General features: G+C 45.3%; 1 protein-coding gene across 1 annotated transcript in view; it reads right to left on the minus strand.

The window, feature by feature from the left end:
• Positions 1-2,384: 2,384 nt before the first annotated feature.
• The window catches only part of C10H22orf15 (chromosome 10 C22orf15 homolog), a 71,047-nt gene continuing 47,439 nt past the window's right edge, over positions 2,385-25,992 (minus strand). The window contains exon 5 of the mRNA XM_069619924.1: positions 2,385-10,473. Coding sequence (XP_069476025.1) covers positions 10,322-10,473 — 152 coding nt within the window. The 3' untranslated portion in view covers positions 2,385-10,321. The remainder of the gene's footprint in view (positions 10,474-25,992) is intronic.

A 25,992-nucleotide genomic window follows, 5' to 3' on the forward strand; every position in this document is an offset into this window, starting at 1 on the left:
ACAAGGGTGGTGCTGCAGACCCACCCCTCCTTCATGCCCAAGGTTCCATCAGAATTGCATCTCAACAAGTCCTTGGTTTTACCTGTGTTTTTACCGACGCCTTTGTCACTCGCTTAAAGGACGTTCCACTAGCTGGATGTGGAGTGAGCGCTGCAGTATTATGTGGCCACCCGAAGAGTTTCCGGAAGACTTCTCACCTTTTTGTGAACTTTGGTCCTGTGAACCATGGGAAGGTCTTGTCCAAGGCTCCAGGTGGCTCACTGGCTGCATCACTCATTGTCACCTGTTGGCAAACGGACCACTGCTTGGCCATTCGAGAGCCCATTCTACCAGAGCGATCGCTGCTACGACAGCATTCCTGTTTGGTGTGCCCGTGCTGGACATCTGCAGGGCTGCTATGTGGAGGTCTATGCACACCTTCACAAAATTATGCTGCGTCGACAGGGATTCCAGGGAGGAGTCCAGAGTCGGCCAAGCAGTGCTACGCAACCTGTTTGCTTGAAGGTGAGCCTGGTGAGTAGGTAAGAGTAATTGCTTCTGTTGAGCCTTGCCACCCTTGGTTGTGTATGTATGTACTGCTATATATTCTTTATTATTGAGACCACTGACCACATTCAGTGGCCACACCATGACTTTACTGCGACCATATTCAATGCAGTGCAATCGTACCTCATGGCGATTCCTGTGAGACTAGGGTGATTCTCTTGTTTTTACTCTAACAGACTGTCATATACAAGACTATTTTGAGATTTACTGCCCATCTTTGAAGGACCCTCTATAACCACCACTAGTAGAGTCCCCTCTACACCGTGTTCAACAAGGAACACACGGTGAGCCCCTCAGGGGTCTCTTCATTAACCAGAGCAATAGCAGCTTACTTAATAATTAATTATATACCCGAATGGAAGCCAAGTGCCTCAAACACAACATCTTTTAAAACTCTACAGATACACACAGGATCCACCATCTATTCTTTCTCTACCAATCCTACTCCAGTCCTGATGAAGGCCGCCCAACTTTAAGCAACTCAAATCTTCTAAAAGTGGCTGAAACACAACTCTGTCGACAACTCTTTCTACAGTGTAAAATGTGTAATTTTGAAGCTGTTTGAATCGGCTAATGTAATATGTATTTGGCTCCCAATAGAAGAAATGGGGATGACCTGCTTTGTACAACATGTTATGTAAAAAAAGTTTGTTCTTTCCTAAATGTGCATTGATGTCTTGCCAATCCCAATAGATCATATATCTATAAAGTTTTGTTTTGTCCTGTGAAAATATCAAGCTTAGGACCACTGCCTGAAACCAAGATGACCTCTTGTATTAGGCAATGTATTTCATTATGACTAAATTCCTCTGCAAACTCGTCATGAGTAAAAAATGTTGTTAAACTTTTCAGAGTCACTAGAGTTTTTAGTATATTCGGGATGCCATGTTCAATTGTGTACATCATCACGTTGTTTAGTTCAGGAAAAATCTCTGTTACTGCAATCATTGCTGCTTGATCAATTCATTCCCACTATCTCTTACCTTCTGCATAGTGTGTGCAAGAGGAAACATGTTCTCTTTTGTGTGCAGGCTATTTCCAGTTAGTCACCTGAAATCTGGCCTGTTCTTTTTTTGGAGGCAAAGCTGGTAGGACTGCTGTTCTTGTATCCACAAGCTTGTTAACCTGCACTGGTTGTCTGTACAGAAAACAAAAGGTATTGGTGTCGTACAGTATTTCCAAAACACAGGTACCCTCCTTAATTAACCGTCTTCATCCAGGAGCTCTCTCTCCACCTTCACTCTCTCAATAATATGGTAACAAGCAGTTGATCTGGTCTGAGTGATCTGGAAGGATTGAATAAGTCGGGCATGTACATTGGCATGCTAAACACATTTCATAAGGTGCTTTAATGTCGCACTGTGATTGGCGTTGAGGTTTTTCATGCTTCTCATTACTAAAGGCAGGTGATCTACCCAGCTACCCTTAGAGGAAAGGATGCGTTTGTGTCACGCTCACTTTAATCCTTGGAATCTCATCTGCTCTCTCCAGTTCCCATTGGAATGGGATTGAAATCGGTTTGAGAATTGAAAATGACATCCTCAGCATGACGGGGCTTCTCTTTAAGCTTTTCCCAACAAGGATGGTCCAGGGTGTTTAGGTTCTGTTGTAGCTACTAGGCATTACATATCCTTTAAATTCCTCACAATCTGCTTTCCTTTGCGAAATGATCCAAATAAATCTAGTACACAACTCTACTGTATACACTTATTAGTATTTGTTAAATGCTACCAAGAGAACATTGTGATCCATGAGCATGGATTCAAATGTTGCTGTTGTCCTCAAACGTTTCTTTTCACTTAGTCCATCTTTGTGCCACATCTTGCATTCACACAGGATCCTGCGTATGATCTGATAGTCTTGCCTCAAAAATGAAGCTCTCTGGGCTTACAACGCCCAGGATTCTCTGCAAACTGGCTGAAATTCTGGCAGCTATCTTGAGCACTCTGATTGGCTCCCATAGGGTCATGTGACACATTTCTTCTCTTGTCATTGAGTCACCCCTGGGTGTCCGGTCCTGGCTCCTGCAAAGGGCCAAAAGTCATAAAGGACAATCCATGTTTGTGCCCGTTGATGCTGGAAGGAGCCTATGGCATGGGCCTATTCCCAGGCTTTGCTCTGCTCACCCGTTACCCGATTTCTGCTTTCACACATAGAGATCCTACGACCCATTGACGCTACGTTCACTGCCACACTTTGGGTGTCTCACAGTGCAGAGGACACAATCGCAGCCAGGGATAGCTAGGCTATTGACAATAAAATGCCTTCATCATTATCAACAGGGACTATATGTAACAGACAGCAGATGTGAGGAGAAACACTGTGATTGGGTATCATTTAGTTGGGAGATAAATCAAGCTGTAAAAACAACTAGTACTGACCCTAAAAGAAGCACACCCCATCCCTGTCGGGGAGTGCTGTCCCTAGGTCTGCGGCGGTGTGCTGCCTATCTAAAAGAAAAGAGTAGAATCACTGTCCCTCTTCTACAGCACAAAATACTTTTATCAGATAAAAAAAAACTCTTTATCCTGAATAAGGAGACCCAAATGGAATCTACTTTGTCGCACTATCAACATTCCAGAGGGGAGTTTTTCTGTGATATTAAATCCTTTGATTCACCCACAGAGCAATATGTACAAGAGATGCACTGTTGATGGTACGTCTGTGGACAGACACACCAAAGCACTAGTATTGATAACGGATGGAAAACCCCATGGCTGCCAAAAAGCTTTACCAACTGTAACACTGCAGGTGTGGTATACCTGCTGACGTGTCCATGTGCACTACGCTACATAAGTATGACTGCTCGACCGATAAAGAGTTTCATCGAACAAAAGTCATGCTTAAGAACACATAAACTGACCGCACCAACGGTATCCCACTTTGACGAGATGGGTCATAGTGCAGAAGAATCCAAAGGGACCATATGGATGAAAAATACACCCAGCACGATGTGGGGGCAATTTAGAGTATATCCTGCTTGTTAAGATGGATTTCTAAACTCTGACCTGGTGGCCAGAAGTTTAGGAGGCCACCCTAGTTTAGTGGAACAGAGGAACCCTCTGTACAAACAAGACCAATCCTACGGTAGCTTGGCAGGCGGTCAATGCTAAGTCTCAGGAGGGGTGAGAGTGATTGGAAGCCCACAATGAGCACACAGTAAAACTCCACAGATTACTCTTGGACATATGTATCAAACATCCATTTATTATAGGCCTTGTATTCAAAACACAAACCACAGTTATGAAGAAACAATAGCACATACAATCATACACTAGCTAACATATAGAATAAAGCAACTAGCCCAAGGCTGATGATAGGTGGGGAAAATAACCATGGCCTCAAACAGAAAAGGGGTTAAATCAACAGATATCAGTTTAGGCAGTCCTTCACCAACAATGCCTAATTTATGTAGTCCAGTGCTACGAAGAGAGAGCCTAGTGCTCAAAGTACAGTTGTGTGTTAACAATGCGTGGTTGTGCGTAAATGAAAAAGCAGGTTCTCTTCAGGGGTCTCTAGCTGCTCAGGAACGGGCTTGAGGCAATGGAGAATAAGTTCCTATTCCTTGAAGAGGGTCTACCCTTGCGGATAGAGTGACATTCGGAGTTCGGTAATAGCTGGGGAGTGCAGGCTTTCCCAGCCAAGGTGAGCATCTTTTTGAGGGACATTCATGCGTAAAAGTGGATGGATGTGCCGGGGGCCACTGGTAAATTAGGAAAGTACTCAACCTACCCTCGATACAATCCGGACCAAACTTTGGTAGTCTAGCCCACTTTACCAGTTGGTGTTAACCCTGTAGTTTCGGGACGCTCTGGTTCTCACCGGCTGTGGTATGGAATGATAGTCTGTGACGGGACGTTTACTTCAGCCCTTGAAGGAAGGTTTGTTCCGGTGCGGCTCGTCTCAGGACACAGGAGGCAAGAACTCCAGACTCTTTCAGCGATGGTCACAGCAGTGGCACGACCAAGGGACCGCAAATGCTTGCAGCATGGTGGACTCTCATAAATCACAACCCAGAGGAGCTAGGGCAATGAGAGTTTTAGCGGGAGGGGGCCCAGAACTGCAAGTTTGTGATTCCCCAAGTCTCGAGTCTCAAGTAGGGATGGTGGCATTCCTGTGCGATACCCTGGGTTCAAGCTGGTCAGTTCACTGGATGGCATAGGAACACTTCCGAAGAGGCTCTTGGCGAGGGTAAGTAGTAGAGGCCGAGAGCAGTTCCCACTACTCCAAAGGGGCGAAGTGCCCTTGCAAGCCGTCTTGGTGTGAGGAAGAAACGGGCATCTGAAGACAACAGCGGGGTCAGGGTTCCAAACCATCCAAGCACGTCACAAGCAGTTCCTCCAGTCTGCTTTCTTCTTAAGGATACTTGGCACCTTCTGAGGTTCGGTGTGAACTTCAGTAGATTGACCTGAAACGGATGCAGAGCCCCTTCTCTTATCCAAGATTCGGTTTGTGCTCAAATCTCAGATAGCCAATGGAAGATCTGCTCTCAAATTTTTCAGTCAATTCGAGCCTCAAGAGTGAATTTTCGTCGAGTTTCTCTTCTTGGAGGATTCCGGAAGATCTTTGAGGCCTACCCCTCGTGGACATGGCCCAGGACAAAGGAGACACGGCGCCTACTGGATCCAAGCTGTTTAGGAACTGCCCAGGATGTGGACTGCAGAATGTCTTTAAGGAGGATGAGCACTCCCGATGCCTCTACTGCCTTCACACCGACAAATCGCACGTGGAGGAGGACTGTGCGTTCTGCAAGAACATGTCCGTCCGGACCATGAAGGACTGTCGTAAACGACTCGCTGACTGGCTGGAGGCAACGAGCCCAGCAACAGGTGAGAAGAAGAAGTCTGAGCGGTTTTCTAAGACCTTTGAGGGTGCTCTGGCATCGGGGGCCCAACAAAAGGCAAAGCACTGCAAGTCTGCGGGCACTTAGAGTGCCGTCGGTGCAGGCTCCTCGGCTGACAGGCAAGGCGCGATGTCTCCAATGCCATCAACCATGAGCCAACACTCTGGCTCGGGGAAAAGGAAGTCGGAGAACCCGGGTAAGCCTCAGGAGAAGCCCCGGTCGATCCCGACGGAGAAAGCCAAGGGGGGGGATGAGGCGGTAACCCTCCCCCTAAGGTGAATGCCCCAGACGTGGGCAAGGTCGTGAGGGTCCTGATTCACCAGGCGAAGGCCTCGATTGAAGGCGTCATGGAGGCGCTGGTGAAGCTGTGGAGGCTATCCCAGTAGAACCGACTCCTGGGCCTAGAGTTTCCCAGCCGCCCTGGAGGGAATCATCTTTCCAACCTATCGAGAAGACCCCCGTGAAACCCCAGGATGAGAAAAAGGGGGGGCACGGTAACCATAACAGACACAGATACTACCTCCGAAGATGAGCTGGTTGGCGTCACGAAGATCCTGGACAAGAAGTTCGAGGAAGTCCGGTCCTACGGGAGAGATCCCGACGAGGCAGACATAGAGAGCAATGGTGGAGCTGAAGAGTAACCGCGGGCCGTGGAGGAGACGGAGGATCCCACATCCCAGCCGTCGCAACCGATGCCTTCGCCCCAGGACAACACAGGAGCGATCTTGATGGCCATCCAGACCCTGTGTACAGAGATAAGGACGAGGTTGCCCTTACCTTCAGTGTCTGATCCAGTGGCGCCTGGACCGTCGGGAAGCCCACCGAACAAGCGGAGGCGAATCCATCCACCCACCCCCTCCTTTCCAGCCTTCACCTCCTTCCCCTATGCTGAGGGATGAGATGGGAACGGAGACGGCGACGACTGGGACGGACGACGACGACGGTGGTGACGATGGGACGGATCTCCCATCACCCTCTGCCCGGGCCTCCCCTCCCGACGAAATTGGCTCCTTTCACGCCATGATCGCCAGGGCATCAGAGCTTTTCCAGATTTATCTCAAAGAGCAGAAGGAGGGATTCCTCTACCAACGACGGGAGGCCAAGAGGAAGACAGTCCTCTCAGTCCCGTTACTAGACGACATCTGGGACGGGGGTCGATCGCTGCTCAAGAACCTGTCCACGGCTCCTACGAAGAGGTACCGGTATGAGAAGAAGTACTGGGTCCCAGATTCCGCCCCAGTGTGCCTCAGAGCTGAGCCGTCCCCGGATTCAGTGGTCTCTGCGGCGCCCAAGAAGAAATTGGCATGGGCGACGGCATCAACTTCCACTTCCCCACCAGACAGTGAGGGGAAGAAGCTGGATGCCATGGGACGATGAGTCATCTCGTTGGCGGTGATGACCATTAAGGCGGCCACGCCCTCGCGATCATGGCACTCTATGACAGGGAGCTGTGGTTCAAGATTGCTCCCCTCCTGGATTTCCTGCCAGACGACAAGAGGGCGCAGGCCCTTGAAATCCAACAGGAAGGCGAAGTGGCGTTGGACCACAGCATCACAGTGGCCATGGACATCGCCGCCACCTGTTTTTGCCAGATGGGAAATGGTGTTTGCCTCCGCCGGCGTGGGTGGCTCAAGGCCACTGACTTCCGTCAGGATGTTCAGACCAGGGTACTGGACATGCCCTTCGACGTGAACAACCTGTTCGGCAAGGCAATAGACAAGTCACTGCAGGCCATCAAGGCGGACACCGAGATGGCCCAGGCCTTGGGTTCTCTCCATCAATGGTGGCCATCCTTTTGGACCCCCGGAGGCAGGTCTCAAGGTGCCTCCAAAGGATTTGGTGGCGGTTCCACATTGTACCGCCAAGCGGTCCGCTCGTCATCGCAGGAGGCCTACAAAGGCCGCAGCAAAGCCGGAGGAAATCGTTATCGTCACCAAGGAGGCCAAGGCGGCAAGGCGAAATTCATCAGCACGCGGGAGTCCATCTCCACCGACCGTTGGGTGCTGGACGCTCTGGTCAAAGGGCACACTCTGGAATTCCAAAGAAAGTGTCCCCGTCTACCATCTGTGGCCAGGAAGGAAAACCACGTGCCACAGCTACTTCTGGAGGTACGAGCAATGCTAAAAAAGGGTGCAATAGAAATCGTCCCGAAGAGGCTCCGGGGCTCTGGAGTATACTTGCGGTACTTCCTCATCCGAAAGAAGACCAGCGGCTGGCGACCCATTTGGACCTTCGCCACCTCAACAAATGCATCAAAGCCCAGAAGTTCCGGATGGTCACCCTTCAGCACGTGCCTGGGACAGCTGGAGGAGGGCGACTTCCTGTCGTTGCTGGACTTGGAGGATGCACTACCAGTTCAAGGCCCTGCCCTTCGAATTGAAGTTGGCGCTGTGTGTCTTCACCAATTGCCTGGCACCGGTGGCGGCGCAGCTGCGCCTGCAAGGGAGTCACATATATGCCTATCCGGACGATTGGCTCATCCGAGCAAAGCCAAGAGAACTTGTCGTCAATCACACCACGAAAACCGTCCGCCTGCTCACAGAGCTGGGATTCTCAATCAACTTCTCAAAGTCCTACTTGGTACCGTCGTGGAACGCCCTGTTCCTGGGAGCCAGACTCGACAAAGTGGCGAATTTGCCTATTCGAATAGGCGCATGTTTTTATATACATACTATACATAGATGTCACATCTGTGACAGGTAAAAACATGCTTTTTCTGAAAAACAGCTCCATCTGTTGGACATAAAATCAACACATGCTATACTAAATATTTTACTGAAAAAAACACCATCTGTTGGACGTAAAAGCAAAACACGCTATACTAAACATTTTACGATTCCATTTCAATGTTTCCGATTTACAATGTCTCAAATACGCGACGAGGAAGCAGCAGATCGATGTGCAGCCAGACTTTAGGATGCACGGTTGCGATCACAGCGATCGCATTTTGCAGCTTCAGATCTGCTTCTTTCTCAACAGAATGGACGCGACAGGCTGAGAGTGGCTGAGAGACGTCAATGAGAAACAGCAGATCAGCGTCAAACACGACTCCGTGCTCAGCAATCACGCGATTACAATCGCCTTGCATTCCGGTACAACCCAGCTGATGATTATAGTTTCAGCCAGCATGTTCTCATCGGCACCATGATGGAAGGGTGTCCTTATTGCAAGGCTCTGAAATTTAATGGAGAAACAAAAGCAATGTGTTGCGCAACTGGGAAAATGAAATTGCTTCAACTTGGAGAACCGCCAGAGCCATTAAAAACTACCCACAAGCATTGTGAAAGTAAACATATTAGAAACATGCGCTTTCTCTATTCTTTCTTTTCCATTTAACCAGACTGAGCCACAGCAACGAGAGGCCGGGGACAGGATAGTCGGAAATAAAATGTCAGTTTCCACAATAGTTTGTAAATCTGCAAGGGTGTTTGTGGGGAATCGACTGCGTGTATGTCCTGCATTGTCAGTGGGCTTGGAGTGTGGCTTTTTGAATAATTTCCCAGTGATACTGTTTCAAGTAGCCCACAGATTATCCAATGAGGACATTATGTTTCAAGAGTTATCACTTTAAAAAATTGGAGGTATGGTGATAAAAGCACTTCCCTGAACGGGCATTGGAGGAATGTTTTTAATAAAGTTCATTCTGCTTTTTCTCCCCTTTTCATTCATATCAAATCCCTTGCACATTTCACTGATTCTTTTTGATGTGTTTTTTAGTTTACATTGTTTCACAGTCAATTAGCTATGTCAGTCCTAGATACAAACTTTTCAAATAGCCTCGATATCAATGTCACTTGGTATCCATTCAGTCCTAGGCTTTTGTAAACTGCCCGGTATTCCAAACAAGACATACATGACTTCATCTAAGGCTCTTACTGTCAGCTAACCCAATCTGGGCATCTAAGACACATGGCTTGAATTGGTACAACATGGAGAAGTGTATCCTTCGTAACGAACAACCGAGTAAACTGGATTTTCTAGGTAGAAGGTTGGTTAGACTCTTTAAAGGCGGTCTACAACATACAATCTTGTAAGTTTGTCATTTGTAGACAATGAATGGAGTCCTGCCATACTTGCTGTTTATAGACCTGAGAACGTTGAAAGTGCACTTGGGGGGACTAGGCATACTCTTGGGGCAGATTGCAGGTAAATCTGGGGGATGGTACTTTGAGAATACTATTTGCGATGATTAAAGTTTATTCTTTACGTGACGGTCATAGAGTTAAGCTCTAGGGCAGGTTACAGTATATATTCCCTAAAAGGGGTCTACGGGTCTGGAAGTGTAGTCTTAGTGAGAAGACACATTATAGACTGATTTTGGAGGGTTGGGTTGCTCTTGGTTTGAGTCTGGAGTTGGAGCCTGGGATGGCAGCGTACTGTAGGTGGTTGATGTTGGGGTGTAGGCCTATGTCGACCTGTTATATATGGATGAGCTTTGCTTACTTCATGGTTGTGGAGGGTTGGCTGCTCTTGGTTTGAGTCTGGAAGTGGAGCCCAGGATGGCAGCGTACTGTAGGTGGTTGATGTTGGTCTGTGGGCCTATGTCGACCTGTTGGATATGGAAGAGCTCTGCTTGCTTCTTGGTTTTGGAGGGTTGGCTGTTCTTGGTTTGATTCTGGAGGTGGAGCCCAGGAAGGCAGCGTACTGTAGCTGGTTGATGTTGGTGTGTGGGCCTATGTCGACCTGTTGGATACCGAAGAGCTTCGCTTGCTGCTTGGTTTTGGAGGGTTGGGTTGCTCTTGGTTTGAGTCTGGAGTTGGAGCCCTGGATGGCAGCTTACTGTAGGTGGTTGATGTTGGGCTGTAGGCCTATGCTGACCAGTTGGATATGGAAGGACTTTGCTTGCTTCTTGTTTTTGGAGGGTTGGTTGCTCTTGGTTTGAGGCTGGAGGGGGAGCCCAGGATGGCAGGTGGCTGATGTTGGGGTGAAGGCCTATGTCGACCTGTTGGATATGGAAGAGCTTCGCTTGCTTCTAGCTTTAGTGGGTGACGTGGCAGGCGATTCCTTCGGCACCCGAGGTTTCTTCTGTAGTGGGGTTTTTATCTTCTCCTTCAGCTGTGGGTTGGACAACTTTTGTAGCCGATCTGTGGGCAAGAATAAAACATATTAATGGACATCTCTAACATTATATTTTCATTACTAGCTGGTGACATTGTTTCATATTCTTCTAAAATACCACTGGAAGAATAATTCCCTCAATCCAGACATTGTCCAGAGAGCACGTCTACCCTCACCTCCCCACCAGCCTGTGGAAACAAATGCTTGTTCTCTACTTGTGGATTATTTCTACAGATCCTTATAGGGCCTTTGTCAACAAAATGTATGGCACCCACCTGGAATCTGTGGCAATGTAGCACAGCAGGTACACTGTGGTAGACCGCTGTACGCAATATATCTTAACCTCTGTCCGTGACAGTCCACTTTGGAGGACCCTCATATCAAGACCAGCTGCTTGACTCTCCTGGTATAAGTGATGCCCCCAGATGTAGCCTAAATGGTCGAGTCACTCCACAGAAAGCGAGGAAAGAAAGACTGTCCTTTAGCACTCTTAGCTGGTTTACACTGGCAGGAGACCCTCTTAGCTGGTTTACGCTGGCAGGACACACGCTTAGCTGGTTTAAGCTGGCAGGAGACACTCTTAGCTGGTTCACACTGGCAGGTGAATAAAGTGGTCACAGGCTCCCTGTCACATGTGATGAACTCTTTTAGGTTTGGTGTTCCATGTCTTTTTGTTAATTGTGTATGTTGTGAGGTATCTGTAAAGTGCAAAGTTTACCATTTCCATGGCTTCTCGGCACGTAGACTTCTGGGAGATGAAGCGCAAACTTTGGCCCAAGATGGTATCTGTATGATTGTGATGCCAAGTTTTTTTTTTTTTTACTGAAGCCCAACTGTTTGCCTAGGTAGGTGAGGTGTGTTGGGTAGAAGGGACATAGGGGTGTGGTGGCACTAATTCACTGGGCCCATTCACCCTGCTTTGACATCTGAGTCTAGTAAGCACTTGAACCATGGCCTCCGAGTGAGGTCTCCAGTCGGGCCTAGCCAAGATGAGGCTTGTGGCCTACCAATACACTGAGGGTTGTGGCTGCTCCTTTCTTCTTAATCTCTTGTAGCTTTGATCCATGCGTTTGTCTAAATGTATTTCTATTGCGTCACAGCGGATATTGACTAACATATCAGGGAATCAGGTTAACTAAGAATTTTATTTACTAAATGTGTACAATAATGAAACTAAAACTTGTCAGAATGGGTCTTCCACTTGGCGGGAGGGAGCTGTAAATCCAGGTGCTGGATGTCCCACAGCCAATCCAAACAACACTTGTGAGCTCACAGTGCCGGGTTTTCAAATGGTCCCTGCACCCTATTTGCCACAGTAGTAGGTGTCTCAGGTTTAAGGTTTCCCGCACCCTGTTCCCCACAGTTATGTTAAACCGTAATCATATAGTGCCTCCTTATTATGAATACTGGCCTAAACCCATTTGCGTTACGCAAACAACCACGTTGGCAAAGTTCCGATTTCGGGTTAACTTCGCCACCATTTTAAGACTCATCTGCCCTTTTGATTTCAACTCATGCTCCATGTTCTAAAATGGTGGACTGTGTTTTCGACTTGCAGTCGAGCTGAACGACCTTTGAGTTTCATTAATGTTTAGGTTGAACGAGAGCCGACTGTTTAACCTATGCAAAGAAACCTTGCGCTTCATACGAACTGTCATTCAAGTGTTGTCTGCGCTCACAAGCCTCATCCTCGTATAAACGCAGAAAGTATGAAGAGTAAACTTTGATCGTATGCTTTAGCTGAATTGCATTGTAGTGACTCTAGGAATAAGGCTTACCATGGATCTGTGACCCTACAGCATCATTGTATTTTCATGGACATTCTAAAGAAAACACAAATCCTCCACTGTTGTGCTCCAAATTAGTCAAGCTAAGAATATTTAGAACATCAATTGAATATCTTTATTGCACTGGCAATACATATTCGTACAAATAGTGCAAGATAAATAAATTGGACACGTGTATAATTGTATTCAAGAATTCTTCCAATACGGCATTACACTGCGCTTTTCCCGATCCAAAATGGCGATCGGAGCTCGCAGAATACGTCCGGGGCGTAGTGACGTCATTACGCTACGTCCCTACGTCCAGGACGTAGTATATGAAGTGGCCATTTTGAATCACAGAGCGGACAATCGGATCCGAATTCCATGTTCAAACCGAGCCGGAAAGGAAAGCAAGGAATCAAATTCCTAGTACATGAAGGTGAGAGAAAGGACAGCTGGTGGCCAACCAAAAATTATCATCAGAAAGCCCAAAAAAAATATTATAGATTTCCAAACTATGTAAACCGTACATGAGACCAATACATGAGAAAATTTGAGAACTTTAGTTTGAGAAACAAGGAAAAGAACTCCTACAGTAAACAACTGAGGAAAGTAAGTGAAGAATCTGGGGGTACCTATAGTGACTTTTGGTTAATATTGTACTAGGGTATGGAAATAATTTGGTAATTGCCTTTTTTTGTTCCCTTTTACCTAGTATCAAAGAAATATAAACACTAGACTTTCACAATTAAGGAAAGGTGCGTTATAATCCCTCCTGAGGAACCATCCCAACAAAAAGACTGGGAAACACGTGTAGAGGGGCATACAGAGTTAATGGAACCAATGAAAATGACAATGAATATTAATTGCCAAACATTGGAATGAATTGCATGAATAGATGTAAATGACAATGAAATGTATTTTCTAATCAATGGAATAAATTGTATGATTGAAGTTTTCTGAATACAATCAATTTGGAGCACAACAGTGGAGGATTTGTGTTCTCCTTAGAGTGTTAATTTAGACACTGGTCAGTCGCAGTGTCTTAAGCTCCACGTGCAGCAAACAAATAACAGACTCAATTAAGTAAACAAGTCTTAAGTATAGGAAGCTCACCACAGTTGCAATAGACTGCCTTTCTCATATTTTCATGGACATGTAAACTGGTTTAATCCTTTGTATAATATTGTAACATCTGTCATGTGAACTAGGCATGAACTCTAGCCCGCAAATTATTAACTTGGAAAGAGGCTGCATGATATTGCTAAAATGGTATAAATATGTCTGTGTTTAGATGTCCAGTACTCTCACTCCTCACTGCATCTGCTGGTACACACTGCGAGGTGTTAGGAGCCAGATACCTATCTGTTTTGCTTTGTAAACTGTACAGTAATAAAAGATACTTGTATCTTTTCAGCCCGTGATTGATGTATTTCATTTGTGGTACTAAGCCTCGATATTTCTTTGGTCTTTCAATCCGTGTCTTTTTTGCTTGACTCTTCATGTTGGATTCCGTACATAGGGTAGTGATAGGAGGACTGGAGACTGCCCTAATGCTGGAACAGGATCCTCACTAGGTTCCCCACTGCCTTCCTCTCTGTCAGAGTTCTGCTCCTCCAGCCACCTGCTCCCACCCATCTCTTCGCCCTGGTGTTTTGCTTCAGGTTTTGCTGGCTCCCACAAAGCTTTTTCCTCTAGTAGCTACCTTTCTAGTGTTAGCTCTTTTTGCATTCAGTCCTACAACATTTTCTTTACCAAAAAACCCCTCTCCTGGGTTGTTGGAAAGTCAAGTGGGCTATAGGCTCCTGAATTTAGCTCATACAACACCAAATCCAGCTGTCTAAAAGCAATCTTGAAATACTTGTTGCTCAATTTAGGGTAGCACAGGCTGAGTAAAAAAAAAAAGAATTGTCTAGAGTAGGCTCCCTTCTGCATAATCCAGTTTCGCAATCTCCATGCCAAAATGACATTGCACTGCTATTTCTAAAAATATAATGGGATGTTATGCTATTCATTGAAAACAACCAACATTGCACAACTTTTGTGATCTCTAGGTTAATGAGAGTTTACTAATAAGAATACATTACAGGTTTCTGACTTTCTCACTTAGGAGTGGTAGTGGGCCTAAATGTGAATGCTGAAAGTTTGGAAGTCAGAAGTGATTATTTGACCCAATACAATAATCTCAGTTTTGGTCTGGCTCGTAACTATGTTATCTAGAAATCAATGTGAGAGAGGCAGAGTCCCAGAAATTGGTTGGTTTGCAAGGAGGTGGGATTAAGGCAGGGGCAGGGGCAAGGGCAAGGGCTTTGGGTTTGCCTATCTATTTTAAGTTGAGTTTGTTTAGTCTCTGAGGCTAAGGAGCCAGGTTAGCAGTTGATGGTAAGCTTGTGCCTGTCACATTAACTGTATGTTGTGCACCATTTAATCTAAAATTCTCGGAATCCTGCCAAGCCCATGTTCTGGTTCCCACCTGGTGGTGTGGAATCAAGAGTCACTCACAGTCCTGGGGTTGAAGTGTACCCACATATCTTTGTTGGTCTTCTTGCTTACTTGAATGTTCCTTTCCCTGGCTCAGTCTCTGATTCAGATTGGATAACACAATATGGATTATGCTGTAGCTCATTGCTGGGTGAGATTCTCACAGAGGCTCAAATTTCTAGCCAAGCAGAGTGCCACCACGCTGGTTTCACATGGTTGTCTTTATGAGGATCACCACTTCTTTGTCTTAGGGTCCTGACTCTACAACCTACCAATCCACTCTAATTATTATTTTCCTCAATGCGCACTAAATGCTTCTATCTAGGGAAACTTTCCTAGTGCCCTTCTCCCATTCATGGTACTCTTGTGCTTGATGTGAGAAATCTAAGGGCATTCTCACATTTACCTCTCTGAGACCTCCCCACCCCCCTTCAAGGTAACCAAGAGAAAGGAGAGGCTGCCAAATCCTAAACCTGGGGTCGGATCTATGAGGAAGGACCACCTGGATAAAGGGTCCTTGGGGGTAGGGAGTGGGATGCCCTCAGGTAAGAGACAGTATTCCACATCCTCCTTTCAGGAGGGAAGCCCTATCCCAGAAGTGGTTATGGGATATTGTTCATCATGTTCCTTTATCTCCGAGAAAAATAGGAGATATTTAATCCCAGATGTGATAGACAGAGAAGGGGAAAGATTGGTGATGAGGTACCTTGGGACAAAACACAGTATCACCCTTGTCCTGATGACAACCATCCTAACCCTCTCCTGACTGTTATGGGTCATTTTAAGGCAGTTCCCCTTTTGGGGTACCTAACAGATGAAGAAACAACTGAGAGTTATGAACAATACACACTTTCTCCACTCTAGTAATGAGACAAGGAAGAAGCAACTGAGTACTGGGAAGAAGATGCATGAAGGTCGGGCATGTCCTTCTAATCAAAGTCAGGCAGCCTTAATCAATGGAATACACCTGCAGCCCATTAACGGACCACTGGTGTATAAGAGGTGGACTGCAGAAGCACATGAGAGTAGGAGCAGAAGAGAAGCAGGGAAAGAGAAAGACACAACAGTAGGAGCCGTTCAGGTGAGTGAGAAGCCGAGATGCTGGCCAAGACCCCAGGAGTCCTGCTGGTGTGACTGTGCAGGACAGAGATCCCACGGAAGGGAAAGTTGGCAACAGGCACTGCCGAGGAGCAGATGCCCAGCTGCGCATGAGAGCTAGTGTGTATTTGAACAAAGCACCCGGCAAACAGGCTTTCCCCTCTTGGGGAGAAGTCATTAAACGGAGCTGCCTGGTTCAGCTAAGTGTCGAGGAAACTGCAACCACCGGGTGCACCAATGGGCCACGAATGTAGCAGCACTCCGGAGAAACAAACAAAGTTGCCTTTATTGAATACCGAATGGAATGAAACCAGAAAAGTTGCCTTTATTGAATAATGAATCGAATGAAAGAAGCAAAGTTGCATTTATTGAATACCGGATTGAATGAGGAAAGCAAATTTGCTTTTATTGAATCGAATGAATCATGCACGCTGTACTTATTGACTACTGAACTGAATGAAATTAGCAAAACCTCCACATACTGAATACTGAACTGAAAGTAGAGATCAAACCTGCTAAATATTGAACAATTAACTGAAAGCAAATAGGAAACTAAGTTGAATGAAAGACTCTGTGTGCAAAGTTGGAGTCAAGGTTGAGAAACCACTTGTTTGTTGAAGTTGTGGAGCTGCATTTGAGAAACTACTTGTTTGGCTGAATATTGAACTACTTAAGGAGAACTGGAAGTTCCTGGTTGTGTGACGTGTAATGGGTGGTTCTTGCAATCGAACAACTGTGCCTAGACCAGAGAACACCTACCCGTTAAATAAAGAAAGAACTTTTGAAAGTGAATGCAAGGTTCCTGGTTGCGGGAGCTGTGATGGGTGGACTGTGTGGCCTAAAACTGGGCCAAGACCAGAGAACCCCTATATGCTAACAAAGAGGTTTGCTGTTGTGGAAAAAAAGGAAAACAACCATTGATGCATGCCAGACTTGGGGAAGGGAGTCCTGAGTTGTAAAGAATTGTTGAAATCCAGTTTAAAAACAAAGCTTCAAGATATGTCTTTTTATGTAATCTTTTGATGTTGGACTTGGGGAAGGAAGCGCCAAGACGTGCTGCCCCAGAACTATGTTGAACTTGGGGAATAGCATCCTGACCTTTACAAAAGTGTGGAACTTAATTGCTTCAAGTCCAAAAGAAGGTAAATCTAACATTGCAATTAACTTATTGAAATTTGGGTAAAAAGAAGCTGAAGAGTAAGCCCGACCTGGAAATAGCCCGGAACCTTACTTTTTAAACACTGTTTAGTTTATGGTTGACATCATTACACATTGTTTTGTTTTAGTTATAAGTGCAAGTATAGGTTTTGGACACAGACAGACTTTTCAGTTGAACCCAATGACACAGATTTTCCTTAGTTTCTTTACGAAGGGAAATCCCACCTTAGCATAGGGCAAGTTAGGCCTTAATCCATCCTGACAACTTTAATAAAAGCCTTTTTTATACATTGTGTTCATTACTCCCCCTCCTAAATTCATCCTTCCCAAGCTCAGGGCTTACCTTCCTAAGCTCAGTCATCTTAGCGTTTTTGGAGACACATGCCCACCCATCTAAACTTCTCCTTTCTTCTTTCCTGAACATTATCTTCAACACCTCCTAACTCTTTACTCTCTCTCTCCTCCTTTCACCAACCCCTGTTCTCCCGCATTGGATCTTTCATGGATTCACATGCTTATTGAAGATTCCCCATCATCAGGCTTGGTAAATTAAAGCAGTTTTGCTTTAAAGCTTAAAACTGCCTGTAACATGTATAGCCTATTGCTGTCACTTTGGGTCATACTCCCCAGCCAATGACAGTAGTCCTCTGTAGGGGAATGTTGGGGAATTTAGTTGGGGAATTTAGATTTGTACTGCACATGCACATATTACTCATTTTTCTGCTCTTTAAAATCTTGATGTTTTGTCCTATTTTTGGAAACTTGTTTCCATCGTTTTCTTCACGTTTTCCATTCCCTGGTGACTTGTTTCCTGACCGTGTGAGCTCTTCTCCACGCCTGAGTCCTTCCTCAACCATCATGATGGCAGGCACTTGAAAGAAATGCCTTTTTAATTCTTGTACTAAGTGTCGCCTAAAAAAATGTGTATGTGGAGGACCACCATGAGAGGTTCTTATACTGCTTACATCCAGACCACGATATGGAGATATGGCCCATCTGCCAATCCTTTTCATCTAATACACACAGGAACCATCATCGCAGCTTGGTGACATGGCTTTATGAGCGTGCTGGGGCCTCTCACTCGACCTCTGTCCACAGTCATGCCTCTGCCAGGAGTGGCAGTCCCATAGAGCGTGCTTCCTCTTCTACGAGGTTGAAAATGAAAAAAGGTCACAAGGCACACAATTTGGCTGTCCCACCATCGACTATCTTGTTGACAACTCAGTCAACGCTTGTCACACCGACCACTTCGTCCACCTCGTTGACGACTGCATCATCTATGCCACAAGCTACTACGTCAACAGTTACAGCTAAGCTTCCGTCATCGACACACTTGAAGAGGAAGTGCCAAGGGTCATCCACACTCCAGCCATCCCCTTTGTATACCAGGTACGTTCACCCCAAAAGTATGTGACATATGATGAACAAATGAACCAGCAGAGATCCGCAGTCGGTGCCTATCAGAGTACCAGCACCTATTGAAGTACCGACACCTAGGAAAACATGGACAGTAAAGTACCCATTGAGAAAACCATATCAACAGGCAAGACAAAATGACGGTTGTCAGAATGGAATACTCGAAGAAGCCAAGAAGATACTAAGGAAGATGAATGGTGATGTCATAATAAATCGGACTGACACAGATATAGAAGTTATAATGACATAAGAATACTGACAAAGAGACGAAATATCACGGATAAGTGACATCTTGAGCCTACGGTGAAGCAGTTGATGTCAAGATGCAGAAACTTATGCCATATGCACGATGAAGATATTCAGTTAGTTTAAACGTGTACAGATGCCAGAAACCGCAAGAAGCAAAGAAATTGTGAAGCGTGCTTATGCTTAGTAGTAAAATAGATTGCGGCAAGCACCAACTATACATATATATACCTCAAAAGCACTTTATAGATGAGTGTAAATTCACTACGAACATGAGCAGAATTGAACAAAGGTTACTAAAGGTCTCAAGAGGAGAGTGTTGCAGCAAACAAATCGAGAATTAAGACGCAGAGAACCCCCACTGAAGGTAACCATGCCAAGAAGTCAAGGTCGTATCGGGCTGGAAAAGGCCAACAGTGGATACAATTAAAGAGAAAAAGAACAGAGTATCCTGTTCAGAAAGGTCAAGATAAGCCACAGATGGTAGAAGACTGGCAGAATTAAATCAAATACACAAAATTACACGGAGAAGAGGTCGATTTCACGGTGCCCTAATCACGGCAGGAAGGGATGAGACTTTCACACCTACGCATGGATCCCTGCCCTACCCATACCCCTTAACTTTCTCAGACCAAGAAGCAGACTCGAAGCCAAACTACAAAGAAATAATTGACACATGACCACTGAGGTGATGAATGATTGTAACATAATTGGAGGGAAGCTGGGGTGCAGAAAAACTCCCTGCACCTGGCTGGTTGTTCTGCATGCTGCTAGACGTAAGTGGAAAAGTATGAGTGCGGTTGATGCCAACCCAATCATAGTGGACCGTGTAATCTAGGGTCCTATAGTGAGTAGAACCAATGAGACGTTGTACTTTTAGTGACGTTTACAGTGGCCATTTTGAAGGAAGGGCTTAGTTGCCCCACCTGACATTGATTATTTAAACCCTCTCCCTGTTACCACATACAGTTATAGTACCTATGTTAAAGTTACCTTCCTATAACCAATCGCGTTGCATGTTAGGTTTTTAAGATTGCGCGTCAGTGATGATGAGTTTTTGATATAAATACTGTGTTTTTTTCTGAAATTAAGTGGAGTTTAAGCGAGAAGGAAGATCGAGCGGTTGCTGATGTTCATTGAACTCCCCGGTTTTTGTACTTGTCATTAAACAACTCCCTTTGCCAAACTATTGAGTTGTCATAGTTATTTGGTGCAAGAGTACGAATCTGCATCCCCATCTATCTCGGGGGTGCTGCTACTCATCTTAGAGGGCTGTTTGGAGACCCCCAGTCAAATGGGCTGGCTGGGGTCCATCCAGTTCACTTGGTAGCAGAGGATGGTTAGATTAGATAAAACACCCATTGGCCGTCGACATAAGTAACTTCGGGTCCTCTGCAATATCACAAGTCCTTTGCCATCTGGCTGAAAGAACAAGAAGCTCCCGTAGATAGTTGTTAGGTTAATTAAAAACCCTGCAGGTTAGGTGTGAAGGGACCTTTGCTTTCCCCCAAGAACCCCTTCCCACTTCTACGAGCAGCTGATCGAACGGGCGGCACGGAAAGGCGGTAACGAAGGCGGTGATCCTGAGCGTCCGGAGAGGAAAAACATGTTAACGGTGAGTGAAAAAGACTGAATGCTTTGACAAAAATTGCATGCCTTAAAAACAAGTACAGGGAAGGTAACGGAGGGAGGAGGGACACAAAATAACATCAGAATAAGAGTATAATGTATATATAAGGTGAAAACATTGACTCGAGGGTGGCCGAGCAATATAGAGAGATACCGGGAGTGGCCGAGATAAGAGTATACACCCTAGTACCTAGGATTTGAAGTTTGCTAGAAGAAGCCTTCATTTAAGGTCCTGAATTGATAGGATGACGTAGAAGACCAGATCGATTAAAGACGATCTGAAAGAAATGGGCTTAAATTCCATGTCGGAATACAAATTAGGGGCAGGATGCATATAAGGAAGCAGATGGCATGACATTTGTGTGGCCGGCCGGAGTCTGTCTGTCTGTTTTATGTGCTTTTAGTAGATCTATGACGTCATAATGTAAAAAACTTTTTTAAAATAGCATGAAAATTGCACAATTGTAACGGTAAGATGTTACATGGCATGGATTGATGGTTGTTGTTAAAAAAAATAAAAGTGAAATTATTGTTGAAAAAACAGGATTGGAGCTTGCAACGATTGGTGCTCGCTCATATTGTTGATCCTGTTTGTGAAACGTAAAGCATAACAAAGTGTTATATAAGGAGAGGATAAACAGGTTAAGCATGGAAGACATTACCCCATTGATACACATGTGCAAACAGCTGCCGAAGCATGCATCCAAGCTTAAACAGTACAGTGCAGAATGGGTTAAAGGGACTGCAAACAAAATGTTTGTGCCATGGCCACAAGGCGGAATCGCTATCTAAAACGGTCCTGCAGCACATGACGCGATATTTGCACGGCACGTATACTGGCAAAAAGTTAGACAAACACCTAGCTAGTTTAGAACTTTGGAAAATGTACCAACAGGAAAAGGAGGATGAGCCACTGTTAGATTGGATACTGAATATATGCACAGAGGGGGGTAAAGATCCTTCTGCGCCACCTGCCCCGTCTGAAGCAAAAAGCAAAGCTAGTAAAGACGAAGGATTACACCCGTTGAAGGAACTTAAAGCAGCCACGGGATATAGCAACCCGTCATATGAGTAGCCTACGCAAAGTAGTGACGAAAGCCCAGAGAAGGACAAAGAAAGAGATATTGCCTCCCGAGATAAGTCCCGAAGGACAAGGAGAGACGCGAAAAGGAAAAAGGAGACCAAGCACAAGCAAGTATATCTCTAGATACGGGAAGAGATGGAAAGGAGATGAGGATAGGACTGATGAGATGGCATTCACACAGAACGAATGGATGGGAGGTCAGATTTTATTGAAACTCGATGGTAAAGGCATTCAGCATATGAGACAAAGGGGAGAGAAAGATGAATTAGAAAGGAAAGAGAAGGAAAAGGAAAAACGATTAAGAGATGAAGCGGCTAAGAAAAAAGATAGGCAGAAACGAGAGCAGTTATATTTATATTTGTATTTGTATTTATTTATTTATAGAGCACACCAGGCCCGAGGGCATCCGGGCGCGTATTTTAGTTACAACATGATAAGGCAGACATGGTAGTACAATTACAGTTTAAATTACAGTTTAAAATTACAATAACATTTATAAACATATATACATAATGCATTTACGGGTGATCGGGAGGACATTGACTATGTAAAGAGGTGGCTAGCGCATGTGAGGTGGTTGGCAAGTAGGTGAAGGGTCTTGGACAGTTAGCCAAGCTTTAGCCATGTTTTTAAAACTGTGGAAGGACAGTTCAGATCTTAGCAAGTTAGGAAGCGAGTTCCAGAGTTTTGCCGCCAATACTGGGAAGCTGGCTCCGCGAGATCTTTGAAGGTTGAAGTGTGGTATAGAGAGGCAGTTAGTCTGAGCAGTTCTGCAAGGTCTGTTAGTGTTGTGGTGGGCGAATCTGTTGGCTAAGTAGAATGGTGCTTGATTGGATAGGCATTTATGAGTGAGAGCAAGTGTTTTCAGTGTAATTCGTTGAGGGATGGAGAGCCAGCGCAGGTTACGTCTGGTGTCTGAGATGTGTTAGTTCCTAGGGATGTTGAGAGCGGCTCTAATAGCATTGTTTTGGATGATTTGTAAAGTTACATCTCTTGATGCCCAGATAGAGGGCATTACATTAGTAAATTATTGACAGCACGAGAGTCCTGGCAAGTGTGACACAGTTGGCTGGTGAAAGGAAAGGGCGGCTGGCTGTAATAAGCTTGCAGGTGTATGCTGCTGCAGAGGAAACTGCATTTATTTGTCTGGCCAAGGATAGAGTAGAGTCGAGGTAAATCCCTAATGTTTTAGTGTCCTTAGAGGCCTTGATAGTGTTACCTTCAATGATGAAGGAGTTGAACTCGGGGGCCAGTTTGGATAGTTTTTGAGGAGAGCCGAGAATGAGGAGCTCTGTCTTCTCGTCATTTAAACAAAGTCTGTGTTGCGCCATCCAGGCTCTGATGACTAGGTAGATAGCATTTACAGAGAGAGAGTCGGCGATGTAGTCTCCTGAGATTGGGATGAGTATCTGGGTGTTGTCAGCATAATTGGTATATGTGACACCCAGATAGTCCAAAATATCAAATAGAGGTTTTGTGAACACGTTGTACAACGTAGGAGAGACACAAGAACCTTGTGATACCCCGCAGGTGACGGGTCCCAGGGATGCTGCTGCTAGTGGGGAGAAGACACTCATCGATCTGTTGTCCAGGAATGAACTGATCCAGGTTGTGGCTTTATCAGAAAAATGGGCGGCTAGTTTAAGGTGTCGACACATAATTTGATGATTGACGAGATCAAAAGCCACAGAGAGATCGAGAAGAAGAAGTAGAGTAAGTTTATCCTTGTCTCTTAAATCTTCGATCGTGATGAGCAGGTCAGAAAACAGGAAAAGGCGGAAGAACAAAGAAAACGTGATCATAAGCAAAGAGCAGCTGATGATCAGGATAGAATAGAACAAAGGAGAATAGAAGAAGAAGAACAAAAGATACAGGAGAAGAGAATAAAAAGACAAAGAGATGAGAAAATGCGAAGGGCAAATGAACGAAGCAATGCGAGGAAGCAAGAAGAAGACAGGGTCAGAGAGGAAGCAAGAAAGCGTAGAGAGTTTGATGATGACATAGAACGCAAGCGAAGATAGAGAGCACAGGATCTCGAATATCTGGAAAGAGAGGTTAAAAAACCAGATCCAGTAGTAGACTGGGAAGACATAGAAGAATTCTTTCATGAGTACGATTCAGTACCAGGCACGTCTAGGGCAAATATAGAAGATGACTTCGGCACCATAAGCATCGGAGAGACGATCGATGAGATGGGGCTAGAAAAGGTACCCCAAGGGAAAGAATAGGATGAACGTCTTGAGAGCACTCAGTTGTACGATACTGAGGACGCCCCCGAAGTAGCAGAAATAGAGAGCTGTCATTAGACAGGCTGACTCTAAATAGAAATGAGGAGGATGAGAGAAGTTGCACGAGTTGGGCACAGACAATATCGGACTCAGAAAGAGAAGAATGTGAAGAAAGAGAAGACGAGAGGAGTCGCGAAAGACGCTTCTCTAGGGGAAAGGGAATAAGATGGGCGGATTCTCGTGGGTCTGCACCTAAGGCATCAGAGTTAGCCATACAATCTGATCGGCATGAAGGAGTATCATACGGTCAGAGGAGGGTGTCTCCACCACCCTATGTGAGCAGATTACGGACATTGCCAGGTAGACGGCGATGCAGGAATATTAACCCTTCAGTAGACAGAAAAATGATGAGAGAGGAAAAGGAGTGTCATGTGTCACAGTTCCCTTTACTAGAAAAGGGTGGAACGAGTCCACAATATATACCTTGGCCACACATGGATAGAGAAAACCTGAAAAATAAGCTCCCAATGTTGACATCTGGAGCTGGAAAATGGATACATGACTTAGAAAAAATGACAGGAGGGAACACGTTAGCTATAGGGGATATTAAGGGTCTTTTAATCGCCATAATTGGTGATAGAGCTGACGATGTGTGGACACGTGCAGGTTACCCTGGGGTGACTACAGTTAATACTGCGCATGATGGAGTGCCCTTTAACAATGTCAGAACTGTGGTATGGAAAGCGATTTGAGTGCTATACCCAGACACTTATGATATGGGAGCTATAATGACACGCAAGATGAAAGAGTCAGATGATCCACTGCTTTACATTCAGAATTTCCAAGCCACATGGGTATTGGAAACATGGGAATCTTGGGGGAAATCTATACCCGTGTTTTACAATATATTATGGCAAGAGCTGTCAGAACAGGTACAGAAGCAGCTCAAGAAATTGGTAGGGATTGAGGCTAAGCCATGTTCTGAAATATAGCTGACCATGGCACACTATTGGAGATTGCTGCAAGAGAAGAATCGCAAAAAGGATGCTGCACGAAAAGGTGAAGAGGCTAAATTAGTGCAAAAACATTTATCAAAGTATGCCATTGAGGGGGCAATGATAACTAATACAGATGGATCAAACATGCAGAAGGCCAATAGCCGAAGGCAGTTTGATCAAAGCAATAACAGGTTTTACCCAAGAGGAAGAGGCTTTCGAGGAAGAGGATGGCAGAGTAATCAGGGAGGTTTTCAAAATAATCAAGGAGGTTTTCAAAATATGCAAGACGGAAACCAGGCTATGCAAAATGGGCAAATAATCAGACCCCCGCCAACATGTTGGACGTGTGGGATGACAGGGCATCTAGCACGCACGGAATGGTGCAAATTGACCAATTCACAAGAGGAGGGATGGTGAATCCATCTGCGTTCTCGCAGCAGGGCGGAAATGGATTTGTACAGAATCACACTGTGCAGCAGCAAGCACCAAGAGTACAGCAAAGCTTGCAACCACAGCAGAAGGTGACACATTTTCCACAAGGACAGTCTCAACAGTCGCCAATGCAACTGTTACAAACAACAGACACAGGACACGTACTGAATTCTGCAATAGGAGATGCCACAAGTGACGGGGGAAATCCATTCACTCAGAATGGGGCAACATGATATATGAACTAGGACAGCTCACTGGGAGACCTGATGTGTTCTATCCTATCAGTGACACCGAACCATCATGAGGAACAAAGGGTAGATGTCTTTATAGGGGATAAGGAATATTCTTTCTTAGTTGACACGGGTGCGACACGCTTGTGTAGACGTGAAGGCAAGCTTTCTTTGTCCGGCGATGCCATAAATACTCAGGGCTTAACAGGAGCAACAAAAGAACTTCCAGTTTCCATAGGAGAATGTGACATGGAAGTGCCACTGCTATATTCAAGGCAGACACCAGTGAATATATTGGGACGAGACCTTATGACAAAGTTAAATATGAAAATCTCGTTCACGGAGAAGGGCATAGTATGTTCAACTCCAGGAATGCATTATTTGAATGTGTGCGAAATGATTAGAGCAAACGCAAGACAAATGGCTATGAGAGCTATTCCATTAGAACCAGAATTATTTGCATAGGGAGTGCATATATTAATGTCATGGCTACCAGGCCTTGCAGACAAAACAATGAGAACCCCAGATGAGTTTCTGTTCAGGCCAAGAATACCTATGCATGAGGAAAAGGGACAAGTGTTTGCCTTAAGAATACAAGCAGCCATAGTGCGAGGAGAGAAGGCTTTGCTTGATGGTTGTGATGATAAAGGGAGACAATGGTGCGCAGTAATCGCCGTTGAGGAAGGTTACAGATTGACTGACGTCACTGATGACGATCTATTTGAAGAGCAAATAGGTGAAGATCAGATGACAGTTGAGGTTAACCTCATTTGTTGAGT

Source organism: Ambystoma mexicanum, chromosome 10 (assembly GCF_040938575.1).
Source record: "Ambystoma mexicanum isolate Mex_15411 chromosome 10, UKY_AmexF1_1, whole genome shotgun sequence".
NCBI lineage: Eukaryota > Metazoa > Chordata > Amphibia > Caudata > Ambystomatidae > Ambystoma > Ambystoma mexicanum.